General features: G+C 38.7%; 1 protein-coding gene across 1 annotated transcript in view; it reads left to right on the top strand.

The window, feature by feature from the left end:
• Positions 1-24850, top strand: part of LOC139132751 (short transient receptor potential channel 4-like) — a 39956-nt gene extending 15106 nt beyond the window's left edge. The window contains exons 4-10 of the mRNA XM_070699017.1: positions 17964-18333; positions 18959-19101; positions 20405-20829; positions 21159-21363; positions 22893-23063; positions 23828-23869; positions 24321-24850. Of these exons, the coding sequence (XP_070555118.1) occupies positions 17964-18333; positions 18959-19101; positions 20405-20829; positions 21159-21363; positions 22893-23063; positions 23828-23869; positions 24321-24737 (1773 nt within the window). The 3' untranslated portion in view covers positions 24738-24850. The remainder of the gene's footprint in view (positions 1-17963; positions 18334-18958; positions 19102-20404; positions 20830-21158; positions 21364-22892; positions 23064-23827; positions 23870-24320) is intronic.
• The last annotated feature ends 1398 nt before the right edge of the window (positions 24851-26248 follow it).

Genomic DNA, 26248 nt, shown 5'->3' on the forward strand with positions numbered 1-26248 from the left:
ATTCGTCTCACTCACCCCTCGTGACAGGTCATGGAGTTGCATATCCAAAAGCGTTAGGGAGTCATATCGAATGGGAAATTACGTTGGCACCCGCCCCCCAATTAATTGTCAGTAATAAACTGATTACAACCAATTATAAATTAAAAAACATTCAAATGGAATACGAGACAATTTCTGACCTCGATCTCGCGAGGTCAACTGCTGGTTATTACAACAATGGGAAAAGTTTTCTCTACGAGCATATACATTATTTTAGAACAATCCCATTCAAAGAATCGGACACGGTTATCAATGAAAATATAAATGTACCACGACGTAGCATTAGAGGTATCGCTATACTCTTCACTAAAAATCAGAATCAGGAAGAACTGAACAGTGAACTTTTCTTTAACCCCTCCATTGAATCTGTGTCTGTAATGATTGAAGGCATTGCAAATAAAGTGTACGCTCAGAAGATGATACCAAGACAATTTTGGAAAGAAACACGACGGTATTTTGCTGAAGATAAAGATTGGTGTGAAATTGATATAGATGAGGCCGATTATTTGAAGAATAAATTCTGTCTGTTTATCGATCTGCGTAGTTTTAAAGATATTGAGTTTCATGGAAATGGTTTAAAAGTAATGAACACAAAGGACGGAATTCAACTTGAGATCCTGAAGAAAGATACCGCGTGGGGTGGCGATGACGCTCACAATGATAATATATTTGCCCACATTTATGTTATCAGTGATGCCCTGGTCTCTATTGAAAATAGTAGATTAAAGTCTTTACAATTTTAACCATGACCCGTCCGTCCTATCGGCCATGTTTCTGCCAGCCATTCTCCCGTGTCTGGATTGTATAACTGCACACGTTTTATATCATTTGGCGCCATCATGATTTTACTACGCTTTTCACTACGGATTTCTCCAGCCTTTTCCCGTACAAACTGTGTAAATTGTGCGGCTCGGGCTCCTTCCCAGTTTCAAATAGATCTTTATAATCTTCAAAGTTCAAATGTTTTCTAACACAAACATCTTTCACCCTTTATTTTTTTTCGTCTCGGAAACGGGAGTTCGAAAAGCATACACTTTCGAGCGTATGCGACAAAATCAAGAATAGGTTCACCATTCAACTCATCTTTAAATTTACCTATCACTTTTTATTAATCTTCGGAAAGTTGGGCCTATTGCGGAGCTCATCCCACTAGTATCATATATAGACTTCTCACCATTCTTTTCAACATCTTCTCGGACTATATCATTGAAAGTTACGTCCGGGGAGGGTATCGGCACACTGTAAACAAAACTGTCAGTATCCATGTAGGCTAATCGTATTCCAGGGAACTGGGTCCGAAAGTAATTGTAATGCGTCTCATACATAAGCAGCTTAGAAAGTTCCAGTACTGCGGCGCCGATGAAAACTGGTTTTACATATCTATGCTCATCCGTTTTCAGTTCCAGTAGGGCACTGTCGCAGGAATCACCATCCTCTTCGGAAGTTATGAAAGTTATATGTTTCATCTTTGGATTATACTTCTGAATCTTTTTACGGCCACTATCCGTACTACTGTGGCCCGAAACAAATTAAAGTCTCTGTACTTTCGAACATCTTCTATTGTCTTACCGAACATTGCATTATTCATCAGCTTATAGAAATTCTTTTCAAAATCTGTCCTCCCTTTGCCCTCATTTTAGTGTTAAAGTCTATATATTTCGCGAGACATGGAGCTTCATCGAAAGCAAGCACCTGATGAATATCTTTCAATCTCATTCCCATCCGAAGATAGAATTCCAGCAACTTGTAGTGTAAGACGTACCGCTTTCTATCCATCACACTTGTAATCAGTCGACCGCCCTGCCTCGGAAATTCATAGTGATGCGGTGCTAATGGCAAATCGCTGTGTTCTTCATGTAATTCGGGGGGATATTCTAAGTCTACTTCTAGAAAACTTGGTGGAAAGGTGGGACATGGTTCCACCCCTCCGGCTCCGCCCCCTTCTTTCCATTCTATCTTCATCCAATGAAGTCCGCCCGTAGGCATTGCCTGACTCATTGCCCAGCCGTAGAGATTGTTTGCATCGAGATATTTTATTTCGGTCACCGGTTTCTCTGGATCGTAACTAACGTAAGTATTCCCGCCAGCTCCGTCTGTGGTGTAAGCCGGATGATTTGTCTGTAAATAATGAATATTACACTGGCTGATACCGCCTCGAATCCCCCTCTGTACGAAAGTCATCTGCTCAGCATCTTGAATGAGCCCAAATTTATTACCCGTGTAAAGTAACATAGCATCCCATGTCAAGCCAGGCGCTGACATATAGTGGGCTGGATCTAACTTGTACGCTTCTAAACATGTGTCACGGAAATTTTCGAATATATTTGCAAGAAGTAGAACATCCGTCTCACAATAGAATTCCATATAATCTTTAATCGTCTTACATCCCACTTCATCCCACACCTTCAATGCATGCTCATAATCAGATTCTGAAATCCCCTCTTCCGTCAATTCGCTATAAAATTTGCCCCTCGGTGGTAGCTCCTCTTCTTCCAATCGCTCTGGAGAATCTAAATATTCATACGGAAAGAAACCTTTCGCTCTTTGAATGTCCGGGTACGAAAGTGGCACCGCCGTCCATCCGTGGTCCGGCACAGTTTTTGCCAACTTCGCCAATGACCCAGACATCAACTGAGCACTATCCATAAACTTTATAGAAAAGTGGCGTCTCTTTATCTCCATCTCCCCATCGACAACAATTGAGGCGTGAAAAATAAATGTTTTCGAGAGACCCATAATTCCACCATTGCCGTCTTAGCTATGATTTTAGGCTCTGGTCCCCCTCCGACGTCGATTTCATGTAACTTTTTCAAAATAAAAGAACCATCGTATCCCTTGAGGTTGTGAAAGTAGATAGGAATGGTTCTCAACGGACGGCACTTTTCACAATAAAAAGTATCATCACCGTCTAGGTATCCTGCCGGCTCTCCACATGCAATACAGACTGGATTGCCGTAATTAGAAGGATCTTTCATTGGTTTTATTTTCAAATAATACGATTTCGAATAATTCTCAGCCCGTTCTTTCATATCCTTTAGAAAGTCTGTAACACAGGAGAGACCTGTGAATGTTCTTTTACCATAAACAGTGGGTCGGCCCGGGCCCCGTTCCACCATAACATACGAAAGACAAATTGGAATGTGTCGGCCGGTCCCCTTCTCAATAATTGCCTCAGTATCTGCATAGACGACGTAGGGGGCGGGGACCTTCTTCCGATGTCCTTCGAATTGACACACTTCCTTAGGAAAAACTGGCTGGGCGTCGTCTGTTCCACAGTATACCTGATGTTTTTCTAATTCTTCTGTTGACTTAAAACCTCTTTTACAAACCGGGCAAATACACTTCCGTCTGCGCTCATTCTTTCGATTAGTACGAGAATTACGAAGGCGATTTAACGCAGTAATGGTATGAAGTGGCACCTTCGGGCTTCGCCAACTATCAGTAAGATATTTGCTATTTGATTCCTATCACCTTCGGAACGGGCTCCGCCACTATATAACTGAGTTATGTTGGACGGGGGAGCGGGATCGGACTCGTAGATCTGAAATACTTGAAGTTTGATGCCTGGATTTGCTGCTCGAAGCGCCTGAATACAGTCAGATCGGAGGGCGTAGGAAAGGGAATACCTTCCCAACAGTAGTCAGCCATAAATGGAGCGTACGTATTCCATTTTCTCCTTACCTGACCACATTTCTTTTCACGAAACTCGGGGTCGGCCAACTTTAAACTTGCTACGATGGCGTATGAAAACAGTTCTCGCTGCCCGAAGGTAGCACCAGATCGCTAACACAATGCTTATTTTTTAACCATCCGGGAAGTTGGACTGCGCCAGCCCCAGCCCCGAGTAAAACTTCTACTAGAATTACTTCAAAATTAAGTATCTCCTCGAGAACGAGACCAGAACCCTCAACATTTTCAATTGTATCAAGCATACGATCGTAGCGATCTATTAATTGTTGCCCCACATCCGATCCCGATCCTCTTACATCTTTTGTGTATGTATCATTTAATTTAACATACAATGAACGCGATTGTGTATTACCAGTTTTCGGATCCGATAATTTGACTTCCATTTCGGTATAAACAGAGTACATCTTTCCCACCCCTTTGGCCATACCTTCAATATCCACCAGCTCCCCGATATCCTCGACTCGCTTGACTTCAGGAAATTCTTTTCGTAAAACTGCTCCCTTGAATGCTGTATGTAATTGACTGGCCATAATAATCTTTATGATATATACTATCCTAAAAATTTTTAAAATGAAAAAATAATTATTCTATGATAGGTCATCAAAATCCACTATAATATTTTTGTCAGCATTTATTTGTTTATATATCTCACCTAATCTTTCTAAGTCGACTAGTTCTTCCGCATCTTGAATTTCTGGTTTATTAGGCGCAGCACAAAATATTAATCTCTCAACAGTGAAAGAAAGAGCACGCTTACTTAAGCGCGGTTTAAATGCTAAGAATTCTATCTTACTACCTTTTCGGATATTACGAGGTACAATAGCAGGATTTTCTCGGACTGGTAGTAACGGACTCACTGTTTTAAAACCGCAGTCAATTTCTTGAACCATATCAATACATGTAGCGAAATCGGAAGTGTTTCCTCCTCTTTTAAACTGAAATTTAAAAAATACGCCACTGGCTGAGACCCCTCGCTCCCTCGCTTCTGATACACTTTAGATGGATTGTAAAATCTGCAGGTCGTTCCGATAGGATTCCCTTCGGTGACGGTTCCGATAGTATTCTTGGAGTGAGCGGCCAGGCTTGCAGCATAACTTTTAGCAGTAGATGCATCGAAACTTTCACCTAGGGTACGGAATATTATTAAATCAGTAAACTTTTGAAGACTCGGTTGCCAACTGACACACACCCCATCGCATGTAGCAGGATCTCTAGAACCGTACTTAGGTCCGATGTTGAAAACTACTTCTAGCTCACTGTCTACATATATAATAGGATCTACATATTCACCAAATACTAATTTGCCTCCATCATCAATTTTGATGTTTTCTCCGGTTTCAAGTATTTTTATTGCATCTGAAATAGAAAGGATTGTCATTGTCTTATCGTATATATCTTAATAAAAAAATTTTAAAAAAAATTTCTATGATATAGTATCCCCAAAATGTCATACATATTCATAAATGGACCAACTGGAAGTGGTAAGAGTTACGATGCAATAAATTTGGCGGAGGGACCGGAGGTGTATCACGTACCAGAATTTGACACTAGTTTTTCCAGCAACATTGCCAACTTTTATAATGGGCGTGTCACCCCCGTTTCAATTGCCGATTTTCAGAATCAGTTTATAGAACATACTCTTAGTTTACAATGTCGGGCTGGGAGGGAGGGTACTCCTTCGGAACGCTACATTATTTGTGACTCTTCCATAATTCAACATCTAACTTTTTCTAGAATCCGGGGCGTTTCCACGGAGTCGGAAGAAAAAAAGATTGTTTCTAGAGCATTTGACCATTTACCCAGTTTCATTATCATATTCAAAGATATGCCTTGGGATTATTGCAGGCGGAATGTGTTGACTCGAGCCAGGTCGTACGAAATCACCGCCTTAAAAGAACTAGAAGAGATTCACAACAAGTTCAAACAGACTTTCTTAGAAATTTGCCACGACTACAGGCTTCCATGTTTGGTAATTAGTCAGCCCCTTACGCCTGAAGTTCTCAAGAATATACTTAACCAACGATTGATACAGAGACAGTCGGACCAGTAGATTTTCCACAAGCTTTTGACTTTGGAATTGCATGGGGCAGCGGCAGCCAGGGATTTTTAATAGACGGTTTCGAGGAGGAGGAACTTGAAAAAGCTTATTATCCACCTGGTCAAGAACAACTAGAACAACCTCGAGTCTCACTAAAGAACCTACACAAACTTCTTAACGCTTGTGAATCTGTGTGTGCTTATAATGCTTCGTTTGACCTACGAGCACTTGATATGATGCCGAAGGAACCCTACGGTTCTGTAACACCGGACTTTGAAGTTACTTGTCTATGGCTCATGTCAGTTGTGTACATTATACTTCAACCAGAACTTATAGATAAAGCTGAAAAAGGGGGACTCGAAAGAACGGACTGTGGTAACATGCACAGTCGCTTTGAAGATCTTGCAAACTTAATATGTTCAGGAACTGAGGGGGTACCACCTCATCCACATACTGCCGAAAAAGATGCAATAAGTGAACATTACTTACGACAGTACATGATAAATACTTGGCCAGGTGGGGGGTGGAAGCGAGGTGGTAAACTGACACTTTCTTCTTTCAAGAAATTAAGACTTTTTCCATGGTACTTATTGAATAACTTTCGTAAATACTTACGTTAGTACTTACGTAGTACTTGACAAGTACCATGGACAGGAACTTACGTAGTACTTGACAAGTACCAGGACAGGAACTTACGAAGTACTTACGTAGTACTAATAACATTTTCCTCCGGCTCCCAACTATTGAAACTTTCTGGATAACCTTTCCATTTTATCAGATAATATTTCTTTCTCTAATTTTTTTGTCTTCAAAATTCGTTCTACTCTGTACAGCTCGTCGCGTTCCGAAAGGGCGCTCTGAAGTTCATCAGAATAGAAAGTGCCGAGTATTTCCTCTCCATTCAGATCTTTTATTTTGTAAACTGGCGGCGTTCCCAGTCCAGCCGCATACACAACTTTTGAAACCACGAAAATCTCCTCTGTCCAATTTGGTAAATATCCTTTCTTGAAAGTGAGTGTCTGTATTTTGTAATTCGGACCCGTTCTCCCGGCTTGAATTCAGGGTCAACTCCCCCGGCTGCCAACTCAGGACCGAATAGTGTATAAAATGCCTGCCAATCGTTCTCCTCTGTTACGTCCCTGGGTTTCATTTTGATACTTCCGTGAACGGTGTTATTGTAATTCTCGAGAAGGTGGGGTAGAATGGGGAGCCAGGAACGTGTCTGTTATATGTAAAGTATTTCCACATCATCGTCTTAAGAGTCCGATTAAACGTTCAACAACGCTAGCTTTTTTGTCACTGTAGGTGTGAAACCAGTGAATTCCCACCTCCTCCAACCACCCCTGCATTTTTCGATTAGTAAATTCCCGCCCCTCATCTGTCTGAAGTTTGTCGGGCCTTCTCCGGATTTCTTAATCACGTCTTGTAGCGCCTGTAACGTATCATCAGCCGTTTTTGACTGTATCGGCCTGGCCCATGCGTATTTGCTGAGCACATCGATTACTGTTAGCATGTATCGAATGTTTTTATTCTCTTTTGCGAATGATGAAGGGAATTCCACGAGATCCGCTTCCCACTGGGCGTCTATCGATGTTACGAAAACGCGCCGGCCCCTTCGGAACGCGCCACGAGTACGAGGTACCGGTTTATGTAGATTATATGTTAGCTGAGTTTTTAACCACTCCTGCACCTCTTTCTTGGTAACGTGGAGTCCGCTGGCCGTGCTGCGTCATATAATTTTTGTACACCTCCAAAACCAGTTTTCGGGTTGTAATATAATTCTCTAAGAGTGCCTTCGGTGTTGTCACCTTCGGTTGTTCCTATCGGTGTTGTCGTCTTCCATAATTGCTATATTATACGAAAAATTTTATGTCGTACGGATGCCGTAAATGAAATACTAGTTTACTGAATGGCCTACTTTTCAATTGTCTGACCAGGTCCGTGGCCTCCCGTTCTGACACCTCCATTCCATATTCTTTTATAATAGTTTGTTGTCTGTCTTGCTCGGTGTGTAAAAAAGTACTAACATCTGTATGTTTTCCCTAAATGGTTTACTAATACTAGTATATTGTTGAGTCAGAACCCAGACAGATAATCCGTCGTGTCTTGCGCTGAAACCAAGTTTGACTAAAACGTCACTGCGCTTCTTCATATCTTTGGACGCGGCGCAGTCGTCGAGTACTATTAAAGTGTTTGTACCGACCCATTCGTTACGTACGAAGGCTAGTGTATCATCCACAGCATCGAGTCCGACTGGAAACACAAACACATTGTCATCAGTGAAAATGAATCTTTTATTATACGTTTTATTGTTCATGAATGTCGGACAAATGAAAACTATATATTCGAATTTTCCTAGGTACGGACCGGTGAGGAGATCCATTACATATTCCGTTTTGCCAGAATTTGTTGGTCCAGTTACAATCATGTTGAATGGTACAGTTGCATACATCGGATCTATATACTGTACATAAATGTAATGAATATTGCTAAAGATAACAAACCAATTTTACCATATTCATGAATAGGGTCTGCGCCGGTCACTGCTGCTGCCCGTTCCGAAGCCCTGTCGGAACGGTTCCGAAGGGCCTTCGGGGACCGAGTCGTGTCATTGTGAGGTGACTCTCCGGGCTCGTCCTGCCACTTCACGGGATCCTCTTCCCCCTCCATCTCGTGTACAGCACTTTCTCGAACTTCCGTGTTTATATCACCGTTCACCCCGAAGGACATAGATTCTGTTGCGTATTGCAATTCATTATTATAACCCGAGATCGCCGGGCCTGAAAGGATGACCATCTCAGACGGTAAGAGAAGTAAATTTGGTGAGACTGCCATATCAAGTTTGACACCAGTATTCATTATTGTGTCTTGATATCGCCTATAACTGATTACTTTGTCGGTATTGCGAATTTCATCTTCGAGGAGAACGCCGAATTCTTTTCGGACTTGCTCTGCACTGCCAGTATCACCCACTATGGTACTACGAATATTTGCTTGTGCGCCGAGTATGCAATATACGTAGGCTTCAAGGCTTTCATTGAGGCGAGCGAGACCGGCCTTTGTTAGTCCCGTGTCTCCTGTCAGAGGAATGAAACTATTGTATTGTCCCTCCGTTCCATCATTCGGAAGAAATAATAGTGTGGTCTGTCTTTGTCGGGCAGTACATGTTTTTTCTTTCCAAAAATGGTATGTGTATAGAAAACGCCTCCGTCGGCGGAGAGGAAAAAGTCCCGACCGTTGTATATCGCTTTTGGCTGTCTAACGGGCCCGCGATTAGTGTAATATTCATATCCATAACCAAGACCTTTATTTTGACCTTTTCGATAACGAAAGTCGGACTTCGTTGGACTTATATTTCCAAATTCAGTACATAGAAGTTCATATTGGACGAGATTGTACGGATTGTCGCCCGCTTTGAAGGTGGGGGTATCGTCTGGAAGTGCAACGCCCATTTCGTGAAGGATACGACGTATTGTAAAATATACATGGAAACGGCAGAATGATCGTATTTGGGGTGGAAATTTCCCTTCGGAACCGAAGAGATGGGTGAATGATATACCACAACCAGTCGTGCTGCACCATACAGCGAAATTCAGTTGCTGGTCCCAGTATTTCATGTTTGGACCGCCCAGCCAGACATTACTTTCTTTCGCTGATCGATGAGTGATTACGTTATCTTTAAATATATCCCGTGGATGAAAAGTAAATTTTTCTGTCGGTGTTACATATATTTCTAAGTCCATGAGAATAGGTTTTATTCCTCCATTCGGTTTGGAAGGGGGGGTATCAGCATGCTGTACTGTCGGTACGCTCGTCTTATTCATTGAAAAGCAACTGGGAATAAGTCTGTACTCATGATTCGTGTTTCTATATACAGATAGATTTTAATGGAGGAGAATTTTCCATACTTCAGAATCCCTGTCGGAATCATACTAACATTCCAGACCATGTTAATATTATATTTCGGATTCAGGTTTAAACGAATTTTTTATTTTTTACTAAGAATAGATAACATACTGCAAACAATGGAGAATTTAATAAAGTCATCGGCAGCGGCAAATACGCGTTCCGAAGGGTCTTCGGTGCCTTCGGACAATAATCAATCCATAATAGAGACAAAACGTGAAAAAATACTCTGTGTCATCGCAAGTGGTCAAAGTAAGTTATTTTTTGGTAAGGAGTTTACAGTTAGAGAAGTGGAAACGTGGAAAGATGAATTCATAACACGAGCCTTAAAGTCTATGAAGCGAAATACAGTTCTCTTATAAGTGATACCATCACTCAAAGTTTCATAGATCTAGGAGCCCGTGCAATCAGTCAGGTAGTTCCAATCGATGATCGAGATAACTATGCCACTGATCTTAAAAAGGATTTTATACTAAACAGTGAAATAAAACGATTATCAGGACGGATAGCTTACACGTGGGGGCCCCTGATTGCTCTAATTTCCACCGGACTAATTACGGGTAAACATTTAAATTTTAAAAAAATCGGGTTTAATATAGTACCTGAAATAAATGGATTCAACTTCACCGACTCAGCAAACGGCTCCGGCCCCGCCGACGGAGCCCACACCGCAAACGACTCCGTCAGGGACGACCTTCCCGACTCCGTCACAGCGCAACATAGAGAAAGTTACAATGCCACCGAAGCATCCAGGGAGAGTTGCTGCAGGGAAGAAATTAGCGGAATGGAACAGGCAAAACAAGGAGAAGAAACTAAAAGCAATGAAGGGGGAGGGAGGGGGGGAGGGGGGGAATGATAGTGATGTGGTAGCGACAAACTGTATAAGCCTACCGCCTACAATGAAAGAACAGTGTGATAATAATTCACGCTGGTATAATAAATGTTATCTTGTTTTAGGAATTGTGGGAGTTTCATTGACTGCATTAGGGCTATATTGGGGGCGTGCTCGACATACCCCTGTCCGTTCGGCCTCCACAGAAAGCGAAAAAAACAGAGCACGTAGCAGCTCCATCCGGAACAGTTCCGACAGGGGTTCCGAGAGGAGGGGAGGGAGAGGGGGAGGGGGAGGGAGAGGGAGGACCCAGCTCCTCTACATTGTATGAGATGGATTAACTCCCCATATTTTTTTATTTTTATTTTTTATTTTATATACTAGTCAGCAATCATGGATATTAAAACAGTTGTAAACACAATGTACGATGGTATTGTAATCGCAGGACTTGCGATGGGATATCTAATGATCTCCAGCAAATTTCTGAAAATAGAGGTTGGCGATCCAAGTCGACCAAATTTGACTCGCTTGGCAAAATTAGGTGGTGCTACTGCTGCTGCGGTTGCGACCAAAGATCTCCTTGAACAGAAAAATATATTCCTGCAGAACCTTATACTTCGTAATAATAATATTCATCGAACATTTATACTTAGTAATATATACATACAACGTACAACGATGATCATTTGGATTGAAAGCAAAACAGGTGAACCTGTTACTGTTAATTTTTACCCTTGCATTGACACGACGCAGTTTACGAAGATAAGACTGCTAGAGTGTGGACTATATAATTCATGGCATAACATAACATCGACGAATAATGTAATAAAATATCAAGAAGGTGACCAACCGAAGAAGACTAAATCAATACGTCCAGGTAACTACAATATCGATACGTTAAACAAAGCAATCGGGTTGAAGCAAAAAAATAATTTTGAAAAACATCTGCCGACAAACCACGTTCTTCTAACTTTGGCTAAAGATATTAAAGTCTATTTCAATGCTACAGGTAGCTTCGCCAACGTCGTTGGCTTTTCAGATAAGCCAGAGGACAACCCAGTTATAAAAAGTACTATGAGTCCGAAGAAAGTGGATTTCTTAACAGTCACTAAATATATAGTTCATTCAGATGTAGTCGATGTTACTGGAAATTATGTTTCATTTGGCTCCGGAGGATACATACAGGGGAAAGTATCGAACTGTTTACAAATACTTCCCATCCGGGATACGAGAGAAATAAGTGAAAAGGTTACTTACGATTTTAAAAACGGAGCAATTTCTATGCCATTGAGAAAAGGGGGAGATTACATGAATTCAATTCGTATCTGGATAACGATCAGGATGGAAACATGATCGATTTCAATAACTGGCCAATTAGCTTTTGTATTGAATTATTGTAGTCGTTCCGAAGCGGGGCCGGGGGTCCCGATACGGGACCCTATCGGAAGATAAACCATCCCACGACCAATCCTCCAGCAATATAGATCATCTCATATTTCTTTTGCTCAGGACTGGTTGATAATAATCTGAGAATTGAACTGCCCCTTCGGAACGGCTTTGCACCGCTTCTGCTTCTTCCAGTATTTCTGCATCTGTATCTCTTAATTCTGCCGCAGCATGTGCATCCTTTGCCTGATTTTCTCTTTCCCAGTCAGCCTGGAGTAATCTTTTTTCTGACCAGACGTTGCGATCATGTTCAAATTTTTCTAATGCTTTATCATGTCGGACCTTCTCTTCAATAAGAGCGTCACCATTCCCAGAAAGCTTTTGTCCGATAATATTTCCTCCTGTGAATGCCGTTGCATTTAATACAGCACCGAGAACTGTCATTCCTATAGCTGAAGCCATGACTGTATATTGTATATTACAAGGTATTATTTTAATTTCACTGTATATAGGTCCCTACGGAGTATGTCTGATCCAAGTGGCTTCGGTCTAGGTACAATTCGTATGCAAAATCTTGAGCTTGAAGATCTGAGTGATGTTAAAGTTAACAATAATACTAAGATGGCTGCTAATCATAATAAGGATTATGTCCTTCGTTATAAAGACCGCGAAAAATATTTCGTTTTAGCCAATGCCGCGGCGCCACCCCACGAGCATGCTGTAGAATTTTCCGAACTTAAAGACATTGATGAAACTGTAATTGACGCCACAAAGGCTTCGAATGATTCTACTCCTTTTGCTCTGACATGGGATTCGGCTAGTCAGAAATTCATGCCTTATAATGTGCCGCGTAACATCTTAGATATATTGGATAGTGAAATTGCAGGAGGTGTTGCTGAACCACCAGGAACTCCGAATGTGATTTATTTGATAGCAATGTAAACAAATATAAATTGTTAGATTTTCGTAGTTGGCTTACTCCTACAAATCCATACATTGCACTTCTTGGTATACCGATTCACCTTAAAATTAGTCCTCTTAATACAATAATGAAGGCAGATAATACACTAAGAAGGTGGATAAACGAGGGGGAGAATTATTGCTCGTATACAGCTAGCGGGAGTTCCAGTTAGATTATTTTGGGACACAACTTTAAAGAAACTGGGTCTTAAAAGTGATGGGGAGGGGGTAGCTGAATTAAATTTACAGACAACAAATCAACAGATGACTGACTGATAATATGAAAATACTTCAGCATGGTACAGTTCTCATTAGATGTGTAAAGTTAGCTACTGGAGATGAATTTGACGATTTGGTTGGATATTATGCTATGAAAACAGATAACAGAACAACTTGTGATATTATCATAAGTATCGATAAAGATCGGGGAGGGGAAATGAGTATTGAATGTTTTGTTGGTGGGAATAGAATAGAGAACGACTTAGGAACTACATTTGTACGTAGAGATAAAAGAGTGAACACTTTAGATATCAGTACCATTCATCTGAAACGTCTCATATTATTTGAAGTAATGGTCTTCCGTCACATTTTAAGTTCAGAGGAAATTACTAAAATTTATCTATCGGGTGAACAAGTTCGTACCGATAGGAACTTCAGCTAGACTCCGCGACCGGCCGGACTGACAACACAGGTAAAAAAAAGCTCCTTTATATAGGCTAGTTTGATGACCCGGTTGACTCACACGGAATTTCCCGTACACCTTCGGAACGTGTATAAACATGCTCAGAAGGGAATTTCCCCGCTTAGTTCAGGCTGCGCCAAACCCCTGTTGCGCATGCGTGAGTTCGTATATAGGTCAGGGTTATACTTTAGTTACATGGATGGTTAATTTTTCCTTCGCTTCATGTAGATAAATGAATAAAATGGGTGTAAAATTCTTACTTTATCCCAGTTGACCACTTTTACTTACTACTCATGCTCTTCAGAAATAGGGTAGGTAGGTAGGAAAAAAATTTTTTTTTGGTAATTTTTTTTTTCTCTGCAAAAAAGAAAATGTGAAAATTTTAATACCTTTCGACAAGGGTCAAGGCATCGTCATTGTCAACACAAAAGATTACATACACGAATGCAAAAGACAATTACGCAACACTCAGTATTATACACAACTAGACAGTGACGACTCAGAACAAACAGTAAACAAAGTACACAAACTATTAAACAAAATGTACGAGAACAAACACATCGACCATGATACTTATAAGTATCTCGATCCAAAAAACATAAAAATCCGTACCCCGCAGTGGTACTTATTGCCTAAAATTCACAAACCGCCGCCTGAAAACTCAACGTTTGCAGGGAGACCAATATTTAGTGGCTGCTCCAGTCCCACTAACAGAATTTCAGAATTGCTGGATTACTTCATAAAACCACTGGTCCAGCAACAACCGTCAAATATAAAAGACACAACAAACTTCATACAAGAAATAGAAAAAACAAATTTCCCTCAACATGCATTTCTTGTAACACTCGACGTGGTGTCGATGGACACAAACACAATTCACGACGAAGCTATTCGGCTAGTCAGTGAAACATTAAACTCACAAACCTCGCTTCAAACAAATTACGGCATCACAAAACCATCACGGAAGACTGAATAGAAATGATTTCACTAATTCTAAAACACAACAGTTTTGAATTTAACAAGCAATATTTCCGCCAAACCCGCGGCTGCAGCATGGGATCGAATGCCTCGCCAGAGATAGCAGACATTGCTTTTCATGAGCTTGAAAAGAAAATAATCGTAAACAACCACAACAACATTCACTTCTGGAAAAGATTCAGAGATGATGTCTTTGCAATCTTTCTGGGAACACAAACCGAACTCACTAACTTCATTCAAAAAATCAACACAATGCACCCAACGTTTAAGTTTTCATACGAAAACTCAACACAAGAAATTACATTCCTAGATGTAGTAGTTTTCAAAGGTGCAAGATACCACAAAGAAAATATCCTCGACATCAAAACACATACTAAACCAACAGACACATTCCAATTTCTACATAGAGAATCTTGTCACCCGACAGCAACATTTAATGGCTTTATCAACGGTGAAATCCTTAGATACGCTCGCACTTGAAACAACAATGACGACTTTACTAAAAAAGTCGCTTTCTTTAGAAACAAACTACTCGACAGAGAATACAAAAACAATGAAATCACGAATATAACAGAAAAAATAAACCACAGTATTCGTAATACACTAACAAACTGTACAAGTACACGTAAAGAAGCAACAAACAAACTCATCTTCAGTACAACATACAGCCCTTACATAAAAACAAAAGATCTTAAGGGAAGTCTTTTGAAACATTTGGCTGAACTGGAGAAGGACTCAACACTAGGGAATCTATTCCCAGAATCACCAATCATTGCTTACAAGAGAAACAAAAACCTAAAAGACACACTAGTCATAACAAAATTTACAGAAGTAAAGAAACAAAAACCAAACAAACCAGACCACCAAACGGACTCACAACGAGACCCAAACATTGATATTCTTGCCTCGCTATTCGAAGAGCAAGACCACTAAAATACATTAAAATAAATTTTCACAAACACAAACTAACGAAAGAATCTACATTGCGACTGATGAGAAACCACACTTGGGTTTCGAAACGCAAGCGTCAAAGGGCCACTCATCAACTTTGTAACACCATAGGTCTGGCTGCGTCTCGCCATAAGCTTTCCCCATACAAACAAAACATTACCGTACACACTAATCCAAACTTCCCTACAAATATCCGAGGCGAAACAAACATTTTCATTAACACAAAAAATCGGATAAAAATGTAGGAACACATTTTTGAAACGAATCAAACACAAACTCGACACAAAAACATTTTGGATAGTTAGGTGGGGAGCCTCTTTCACACTTTTTACAATCGCCATAAGCTTTCCCCACACAAACAAAACATTACCGTACACACTAATCCAAACTTCCCTACAAATATCCGAGGTGAAACAAACATTTTCATTAACACAAAAAAATCGGATAAGAATATAGGAACACATTTTTGAAAAGAATTAAACACAAACTCGACACAAAAACATTTTGGATAGTTAGGTGGGGAGCCTCTCACACTTTTTACACTTTTTCTTGAACGTGATCGCATTTCTCACATGTTACGGAAAACACGCTTGCACAACCAGTCGCTATTGTTGTTTAATGACGTCATGAAATCACGCGTGATTTAAAACTTTTCCCAGCCAATCTCGCGGGATTTGTTTTCAAGGTCCAAAAAAAAGTTTAGGGTCGGGGGGTTTGAACTAGGGTAGGTCGGGTTACCGGAAACACACAATTTTTTTTTTAGGCCTAAGACTTCGAATATCAAAATAAAATTGGAAATGGTGCCATAAGATGCCATACTTTTCCATCACTATAGTGTTCATGACAAAATATTGATACAATAACAAATGAATTTCTAATTGCTACATTTAAGCGTCGCTTTCACTAACGTCGAAGTGTTTTAGTTTTTCTTGCGTTTCTTATTTATGTATGGCAGTAGGTTTCACGTGATATCTAGACGTTTGTACTGATGAATGAGTGGTAGGGCCCATTTATATTGCTAAGATAATAGCCCGTGTTATCGAAATAACTCATATTTATGTAATCAATAAAATAATGCAGAGAGTGTTAGTAAAGACTGTTTTATCAGTGACAACAGTATAATTTTATCATAGCGCAAATTTTAGAGATGGTTGTGATTGCCAGTCAGTGGTGATATGTTCGTCGTGAGAACTGTAAATCGATTGATTTCATCAAAAGTCACGACGCTTAGTGCACAATTAGAGTAAACTTGCCTCGATCAGTAAGTATTTTGTTCAGTTTTCGACAATCAAATAACGCATGCGTTTAACAGATAATTCTTCACCTGGTCTATTGATTCTGTCAAATGTTAGAACCACAAAATGTCCATACCAGGGAAATATTAAAGGTAGATGACTCCATCCCTGGGATCGAGTTTGTTCTAGTCTGTAAAAGGATTATGGAGGTGTCATAGCCTTTTGTTTTCCATTGAAATTGTAATCAAGTAAGTAAATTTCCTGGCAAGACAATCTGACGCCGGACCCATGCCTTTAAGTTATTGAAAAATGCTAAAGAATATTATCCAAAACTCAACAATTTAGGAAACTTTGATATAATACCACGAACGAGTGAAATATCGGAGAAATTCCACTGGACCAAATTGCCAAAAAATGACCACAAAATGACAATTTGCTCATAGGTAATCGTTTACCTAAAGACAAAGTTCGATGACTGCTGTTATCATTTAGTCAACCTTTGGAATCACCATGTGTCATTTTATTGCATCCGTTAAAATACTAAAGCAATGAAATCTTATCGTGTCTAAACGTCACACCAATGGTAGATACGTTTTTTTACAGTTATCATTGTTTGTCGGCTTAAACACATGAATAGATTACACAATACCAAGGTTAACGTTATTTAGCAGGACATCTACTACAAACGAGTATTTCTCATGTAATCCAACTCGTGACTTTAATTTATTTAAATGCTTGTTGGTTAAATAGTCTTTTCCACTCTCTCATGGCTTCTATAAACATTATAGAGTATTTGAAACGTACAACTATATGCTAAAATATTTTGAGATGGTTTGTATGCTACAGTATATTGTCATAGCGATGAGGAATTCATATATATTGTCATAGCGATGAGGAATATCATATATATTGTCATAGCGATGAGGAATATATTGTCATAGCGATGAGGAATATATTGTCATAGCGATGAGAAATATATTGTCATAGCGATGAGGAATATATTGTCATAGCGATGAGGAATATATTGTCATAGCGATGAGGAATATATTGTCATAGCGATGAGAAATATATATATTGTCATAGCGATGAGAAATATATATATTGACATAGCGATGAGGAACATCATAAAAATCAGATCAATTGTAGCACTCAAGAAAACGCATAATTAGCGAGTACGTCGGATGGATGTTCAACAATGAAATGGATTCTTTTCATTTTCTGACGATTAAATCGTTAAATGAATATTATTTTTCCTTTTTCTTACAGTTTATAGCACATCCACACTGTCAACAGATTCTAATTCGTCGTTGGTACCATGGTCTTGGACATTGGAGGAAACTAAGTTTCTACAAAGCAATGATGATGACATTTGTATTTGCCATAAGTTACCCAATCTATTCGCTCTGTTACATCGTAGCACCTGGCTCAAAACCAACCAGATTACTCAAATCACCCTATGTGAAATTTACAATGCAAACTGCATCTTCTCTGGCCTTTCTAACTCTGCTTATTTTACAAACACTGAGTATCAATGATAAATCAAGATCTGCTGAAGAACTTAGTTCAATGATAGACTATGGACGAAACCAAGGACCCTTTTCCGTTACTGAATGGCTGATAATTCTTTGGAACATTGGTACGTAACCTCTCAATCAATCAATTAAGGATACATTTCCTATCTGTGCAATCAGCCAAAAGTAGCTTAGACGTGTATATGACATTTGTTTGCTAATTCCATGTTGCCCTAAAATTTATGGTTTTAGTAAAACAAATCAATAAAGAATCCATAGTATTTGTTTCTGTTTGTTTTTGTCTTTTTACATCCCCAGTATTCTAAACACTAACATCAAGTAAAAATCCACGTTCACCTTTTTAAATGTTGAATAAATTGATAAATGGATGTTGAAATTTAAATCTCTCTCCAGGCATGTATTAAGACATGGAAAAACAAACATTTGGATCGGTTTATATTGTTTGTTGGTTATCACAAAAGTTTTGCAAATTTTGGGAGTACATAAAATGGTGTGGCATAATGGGCGCATTATACAATTTTCAAATTCCAAGTTGTCACTATCTTGATGATTTAATGCGAATAACGCTGTGTCTCTTTCAATATGTAGCTTGTGTGTCCTCTGAAGTACGAACCTCATGAAATTCAACGTTATAAAACTTGTCGAGTCATCATTTTGTAAGTAAATTTTGTTTACGATGCAGATTTATCTTCTTACTAATGTATATTCTGTTCTCATATACCCACACAGGCTCATCATGGGATGAGTGGATATGTGCCTTTACAAAAGGACTCAATGCTTTTAGAGACGATTTTAAGTCAAAAATGTTTGACTATTTGACGATCATGTTGTACTGGATTTGGGTTGTAGCGCGTGTTACGGTGTTCTTTCAGGTAGAGTATTTGTCAAGACTCACTTTTACAATATAAAATACGGATCTTACCATACGACAGCCTCTTTTTAAGTAAGCGATTGTCGATTTTATCAAGTTTAGAGTAATTTCTAGAGAGAACGTTTAGCTGTGATATTGTCATTTCACAGTACATTTGTATATAATTCTGAATGTTTCTTAACGGCTTGTACTCTCAGTTTAGGTTGTCAATAGAGCTGAACGTTAGAGCGTTAAGTTGAATTAATTCCTCATTCAGAGTTTATATGCCCTGGAATTTATTTTCTCGGTTCTTGCAAGAAATGCAACATGACGCTGCGTGTCACAATACCTTACGTGTATAAATGGTCTAAAATTGTAGCTTTACTTTGCATAACAATGTTCACAGAATGTCAACAGCAATATGTTGGCTATTTCTCATTCAAAAATCGTGTGTTCAAGTTTTCCAGTTTAAAATCAAATCAAAATAGCACCTAAAAGCGATAAAAAGAAAGCGATTAAAGAAAGCAAGTGTTTGCTTCAAACTGGCCCCATTTTGTACCTCTGATGAAATGTTGTCGATAATAACACCGAAGATACAAATCAGAGTACGTTTCAACGAACCGGTATAGCACGAACATTTCATGACTTAGAAAACAAATCATCGCCAGTAAAATATGTGGAGTTATTTCCAGGTTTGATTATGCCGATAACATTGCATGCTTGAAGTGCGCTTTGGGTCGTCCTCGTCCCCAGAAATATTATTTGGCAAATATATCCAGAAACATTGTAACAGCTTAATGCTCAATCTAGTCAATGGCATAGTGTATGGATTCTGAACACATCAAGTGTATATGCTCAACTATTCTCTTGTAAACATCACCTTTAATGTGACAGTAGCCTCGAATGAATTCCTCAAGCACGAACAGACCTTGACATGCTTTTGAAAAAGAAATTGTCCTTGCCGACCAATTTCCCGTGCGTGTGCATTTTTAAATGCTATATTCATATACACGAGACATGCTTCTGTCAAGGTATATGTTCGTTTGCCTGTATGTCTGCATGACTTTCTGTCTGTCAATTTGTCTGTATGCATGGCTGTAAGTCTGTTTGCATGTCTGTCTGCATGTATGTCTGTCTGTTTGTCTGTGGTTACGATTTCTCTCCTCTTTCGAAAGTTGCTGATCAGGAAATCAGATCATCAGAAATTATTATTTAATCTATGAAAACATATCTATTGATCAAAGCGCCCACCTTATATCATCCATGTTGTTTCTTTAAAGACAATTTCAGATTGGCTTTTCTAGCTATCCTTTCTTATATTTTAGGTCACCCTTGAGCAGAATTCAATGATGACTAACTCATTGAATACAGTACTGGCGTCCACAACTCCAGACCAATTTCTGAATTCAACTCAACTCACCTATACATCTACCATCTCGATATCAACACGACCTTCGTCGACGGGAGATGAATTACCATACGCAGCGGTTATTGCTCAGGGCATATTTGCCATAGCTAAAGCGCTCAGCTTTTTACAGCTAATAAGAATCACAGTTGTAAGTCTTCAAGTTGGACCTATGCAGATTTCCCTCGGCAGAATGTTAATGGACATAGCGAAATTCATGATGATATTTTGTTTGGTGTGGTTTGCATTCTCTGTTGGGCTAAATCAACTCTATTGGTACTATGCTAATACAGCCGAGTTAACCTGCCTCCTAGATGGTGAGGAATGCAAACAGCCATTTGCAACGTAAGTTCTTTTTCTGTCATTCTTAAGACTTGCTGAACATTTAAAATGCTCCAGGTCTCGCATCTAGTGTTTACGTAGAAATATACACTCTACTATGCTGGTGAATCTGACGTGACCTTACTTGAACTCTCACGGTAACATGATCAGTATTCCACGCTAGTTGAAACATAACCAGTATTACAAATTGAGGATGTGGCATTTCGCATTTAAACTACAACAGACGTATTTCAAGGTCTTTTAATAGCGTCGTTAATTTTTATGTACATATTTTCCAAGTATTCCTCCTCTCCATCGACGTTCTTCAATCAATGAATTTATCTTTGTTGCAGGATTTCAGCGGCATTAAATACGTTGTTCTGGGCGTTGTTTGGCGTGACTCAGCTTGACGGTCTGATTATTGGAGATGAAGGTGACACGGTCTGGGTGATACAGCTCGTTGGTTACATCCTTTATGGTATCTACCATCTCATAGCTATAGTGGTGCTTTTAAATATCTTGATTGCCATGATGAGTAATACCTACACAAGGATAGATGTAAGTAACGCTGAATGGCTATATTGTCAAGCTATACGATCTTGAGTGCAGTATGCTATTCTTAGGTTAACCCTTTGAGCGCTGTAATTTTCTCCCGCCAAAATTTTAGTGCAAAATTTTAACAATTTTGATGAATTTTTCTGTAACTTTTTGATAATTTTGGATCAAATGGACATCACATTCCATTAGCTACAGTTTTTTCTCAAACTTTTGGAAAATGTCTGAGAAAAAATTAACTGGGCTTTATTTTATAAAGGGGACAAAAATAGACTTTAGCGCTCAAAGGGTTAAATCACCCCAAATAGTCTACCCTTAAAAAATCTACATCATATAAAATCTGTGAACTCATTCTTTCCGTAGCCACAATAACAATAATAGACAAAGGTTTGTGGCAGATTTGCCATACGTCCAGTACTTTTAGATCATCTTTCATATTTGTGTTCTTTTCAACTTATAATCCTACTGATCCTAAAACACACCATTATGCAATTTTTCAGTAACGATCAGTTACCGGGACCATGCATGCATGCATGGATGGTATTTATCTAACATGTATCAGGTTAGGCAAGGCGAAGCCATACTTGGCACCTTCTTTAGATTCGACCAAAATCGAAGCCATTTTCACATATTTATATTTGACGCTTTTTTGTTCCCCCCATTAACAAAAATAATACTTCATCTTCCAATGTTAGATTGTGTCATACATATGTTGGTAATAGATGTACACGCTACCATTCAAAGTAACTATACATCACCAAAAATTGTCCATGTATTAATGCCAAATGTCTCATACTAGGTGCTTTTACACTCTCATTAATTATATCAAAATGTCAGTTATGTAATCATGTCGGACAATTTTGCAGCATTTTACAGCGACACTAGAGTAGACAAACCAGTCTTACAGGTGGTTTAGACTCACACAAGATACCACAGACAAACTGGTCTTTCAGGCCGTTCAGTCTCGGTGGACAATTCAGATCCACCCCTGTTGGTTAATTTCTTATAATTGTACTCATACATTTATTTTCGTTGCATCATTTGACAAACACATGCAAGAAATTCACAAACGTTCTTGCATTTTTACAGAAAGTATAAAACATTTGATAATGAACAGGATAGGAAATATCGACTCTCCTGTGAAGAAATAGGTTAAATATTTGCAAAGTATCGGACCAAACGCCGTCGTGAAGAATTTATCTCTGTAGACTACTAGTACAGAAATTTGCAAAACATTTGCGAGAAATGGACACTTTCTCGCAATAAATTAGCGAGAATTTAATATTCTCGCCATCAGCTGGCGAGAACTGTGTTTTCTCGCTTAGCATCTGCGAGAAGCTTCTGAAAGCTGTGATGTTTATTTTGTAATCATTGTCTACATGAGCATCATGTGACAGTCAATTTGAATAACCTCAACAAATCGGATTTTACTTTCCCCTGCATAAAGGTTTCAGTGTTTTCAGTCGAATTGTGCACTAATTATTTACAGCACAATAAACCGGGAAGTTAAATACATTTCTTCTCATTTGTAGCAAGATGCCGATATGCAATGGAAATATTCTAGATCTCGTCTTTGGATAACTTACTTTGGAGACGAGAACACTATACCTCCACCATTTAACTTATTTCCAACGACAAAGTCATTGGTCACTTGGTGTACACGTCTTAGTCACAAGTTTCGTACCAAATACGAAAACAAAGCGGTGAGTTTCAATACTAACAGTTTTGCAAAATAGTTCGACAGTGAATAAACTGAGGCAAAAAGTCCGACCACTATATAGAGTAATTATTTTTTCTTAAGACTCCAATTTCCGTTTTACTTTAGGCAACAAATAATTGCCATGTCTAGAGGTGCAATTTCTATCATCAAGGTGTAGCACATTTTCGTTGATTTTAGCACAACATAGCACAGATTGTCAGAGCAGATATTTCAATATCGGATCGACAGCTCCGACAGAATTGTTGTATTTGGCCGCTGCTGGTAATTGCACCTCCATCAGTCGATCGATATCATTTCATTGGAAATAGTGCATTGTACTAATGATGTCTGCTATAGTTGCTAACTAAAATATACAGTTGCTACTGACTGACAATGATACAGGCAAGGGTTACGTGCTCAGTCAATTATTATTCGCTTTTACCAAGAGCTGTGTGACACAAATGGTCCCCTGTTAAAACCATTACACTTTTTATCTCAGTCTGGCATAATTTTGACGTCAAAGTTTCATGGAATGTTTAAATTAGTGCTGTACTTGTCTTGGCTAACGCCAGTCTGTTCACCGTATGTCGCGTCAGAAATGTATTGAAAATTGATATGTGTCTTGGCACCGAGAATCGTGTCTCTGCTATACGAGACAACTATTTCCCTTAATATTTCCTACTCGAATTTAATAAATAGCCTCCCTCCTAGTCAGTGTGAAACTTTTGAATGCTTTGACTGAACCCGCTTTCATTCACTTGAATTAAGATGGTGCTATCTGGCAAAGAAGTGGAAAATTCCGCATATCAGGTATGACCTCTGACCTGCCTGTGTATTTCGCATGTTTTCAGCCACTGTTTGCGGTATACTACGATATTAAAAATCGATCATTCATCGCTGTTGAGTCAAGAATTGTTTCGTAAAGTAATAAATTGCTGTTGAGTCAGGAATAAGAACAATTTTACCTACTTTTTGTCAGTCTAGGATTTACGATGTAGTCAGAAAATTACACGACACACATTGTATTTTCCCTATCGTACCAAAACATTCTGTTCTAGTCTATAATTGAATGAACAAATCACAGTAAGCAAACGTTTTGCCATCCAGCTTGATTTTGAAAACGTTAAGGGTCACACTATAAATATTACTACAGTTTGGTGTTTTGCCTTTTATAAACTTAAATTTCTCTCCAATTTTCTGTAGAGTATTGAAGAAAAAAAACCTGTTTGGTTACTGTATTTTATAATCCATTTGTTTGTAGGAAATAGTGAAGCGTATGGTTCAACGATATCACTTTCGCAAACAAAGAGGTGATGGTGACTCAGAAAGTCCTACTAAAGCCGGACCAGATCCTTGGATGATCACTCTAAAAGAAGACATTGCAGGTTTTAAGTACGAAATGTTTGAAGCTATCGGAGAAATGGATGGAAAAATAAACCAATTGCGGTGTCGAGTCGAAACAGGGGAAGCTGACACTGAAGACGGCGGGCAGACAGGGAGTGAAATGTTTCACAAATTGCAAGACGCTATGATTGAACCAGAATCTACAAAAAAGAGTGAAAAAACAGATAATGTAGACGTTGCCGCTGAAATTTTACTTTCTGCTGGAATTAAAGCAGGTGATATTGGTGAACTTAATGATGATGAATTTATAGATATTGATGACATAACTGATTAGTGATCCACAAGTCGCAACGATATGTCAGATATCGATTACTCGACTTGACATTTTATAAAGCAATCATCTTAAAATAATAATGATAATAATAATAATAATAATAATAATAATAATAATAATAATAATTTTTATTGTTGTAATAGTTGTCGTCGTCGTTGTTAATATCATTAGTAGCAATCTTAAGTTGATTTACAAAATCATGCACCATTGATATTGCAATATTGACGAAGCAATTCTGTCTTTGCCGGCAAAGACTTTCGATATTACAGCTTTCGTAACTCGGCCAATTTCAATACCACAAAAGATACGGGCACTTCTGCTATTCGTATCCCTGGGTTGTAAATATCTGATTACTTTTTTTCCATGCAAGGGTGTTAAAAATATGTTTTTATTAAATTAGCGATTACATAACATTTCATATCGCTTTCCTACATTTTAAGAAGACATAGCGGAGTGTCGTCATTTTATCTCTGCTGGTCCCTTGATAGCATAACTTATCCAAAGAATGCCATCAAGAATGACAACACGTCCACAAGATACCCAAGCCGAGGAAAAGAATTTCGCATGAAACTGTTTGCATATATGTAACATAGGTAACACTGATGGACACGAATAGATTAAATTAGAGTTAAAGGTCTACAAAAACCGTGCCTCATAAAATAAAGGAATGTGTGCTGACATGAACGTTGGAGTAACTTAATGTTAGTGTCAGGAGACCAAGTCCCTTGTCCATCGTAAAAGCAATAGGCGTGTGTGGTATTTTGTTGGTACACTCCACTTTATCAATCTATTGCTCTGCACTTTATAAAAGACTCGTCAGACTATAGAGTGCGTAAAACAACTTAAACTCCTCTATTTGCAATGATGAAAGTTAATACACATTGCTTCACAGTCTCTACAAATTTAGATATGTGCACAGTTAAGGGGAGTCGTACGATAGTAATTAATCGTTTGGAGGAACAGTTGACACAACGCTTTATTACTGCGATAATATGATGCCAGTGTCATTAAATATAGTCGGGTCACATGCTTGAACTGGTTACCAAAATCTCTTTTGAATATTTCTTTTAAAATATGGGACAGTGTGTAAAAGTGATTTCTAACATTGCAATTACACGAGAAACTGTTGAACTTCATAGAAATAATTTCTTGGAAATGACAGCGGATTATCTTAACTGATAATAAGTTTTCGTTAATTAATATTCCCTTGTAATGTTCTAATTCTAGCCTAATGTCAGTTGTAACCCAATATTTGTCCGTGTCTAATATGCAACTTCAACATGATAAAAAAGTAATTATTTCATATCAACATGCATTGTACTGTATTGTCTTGTCTTGATTTATATTTTATTGTCTTATCTTGTCTTGTATGATATTGTCTTGCATTGCCTTGCAATGCATTGCATTGCATTGCATGTGCAAATCGGACCTGGTGAATGTTTGACAGAAACTTTTGTCGACTTCAATGAGTAGAATTTGCTGAAATTTATGCAGTTTACTTTTATATTAAG

The sequence above is a fragment of the Ptychodera flava genome, chromosome 5, assembly GCF_041260155.1.
Source record: "Ptychodera flava strain L36383 chromosome 5, AS_Pfla_20210202, whole genome shotgun sequence".
Taxonomy (NCBI): domain Eukaryota; kingdom Metazoa; phylum Hemichordata; class Enteropneusta; family Ptychoderidae; genus Ptychodera; species Ptychodera flava.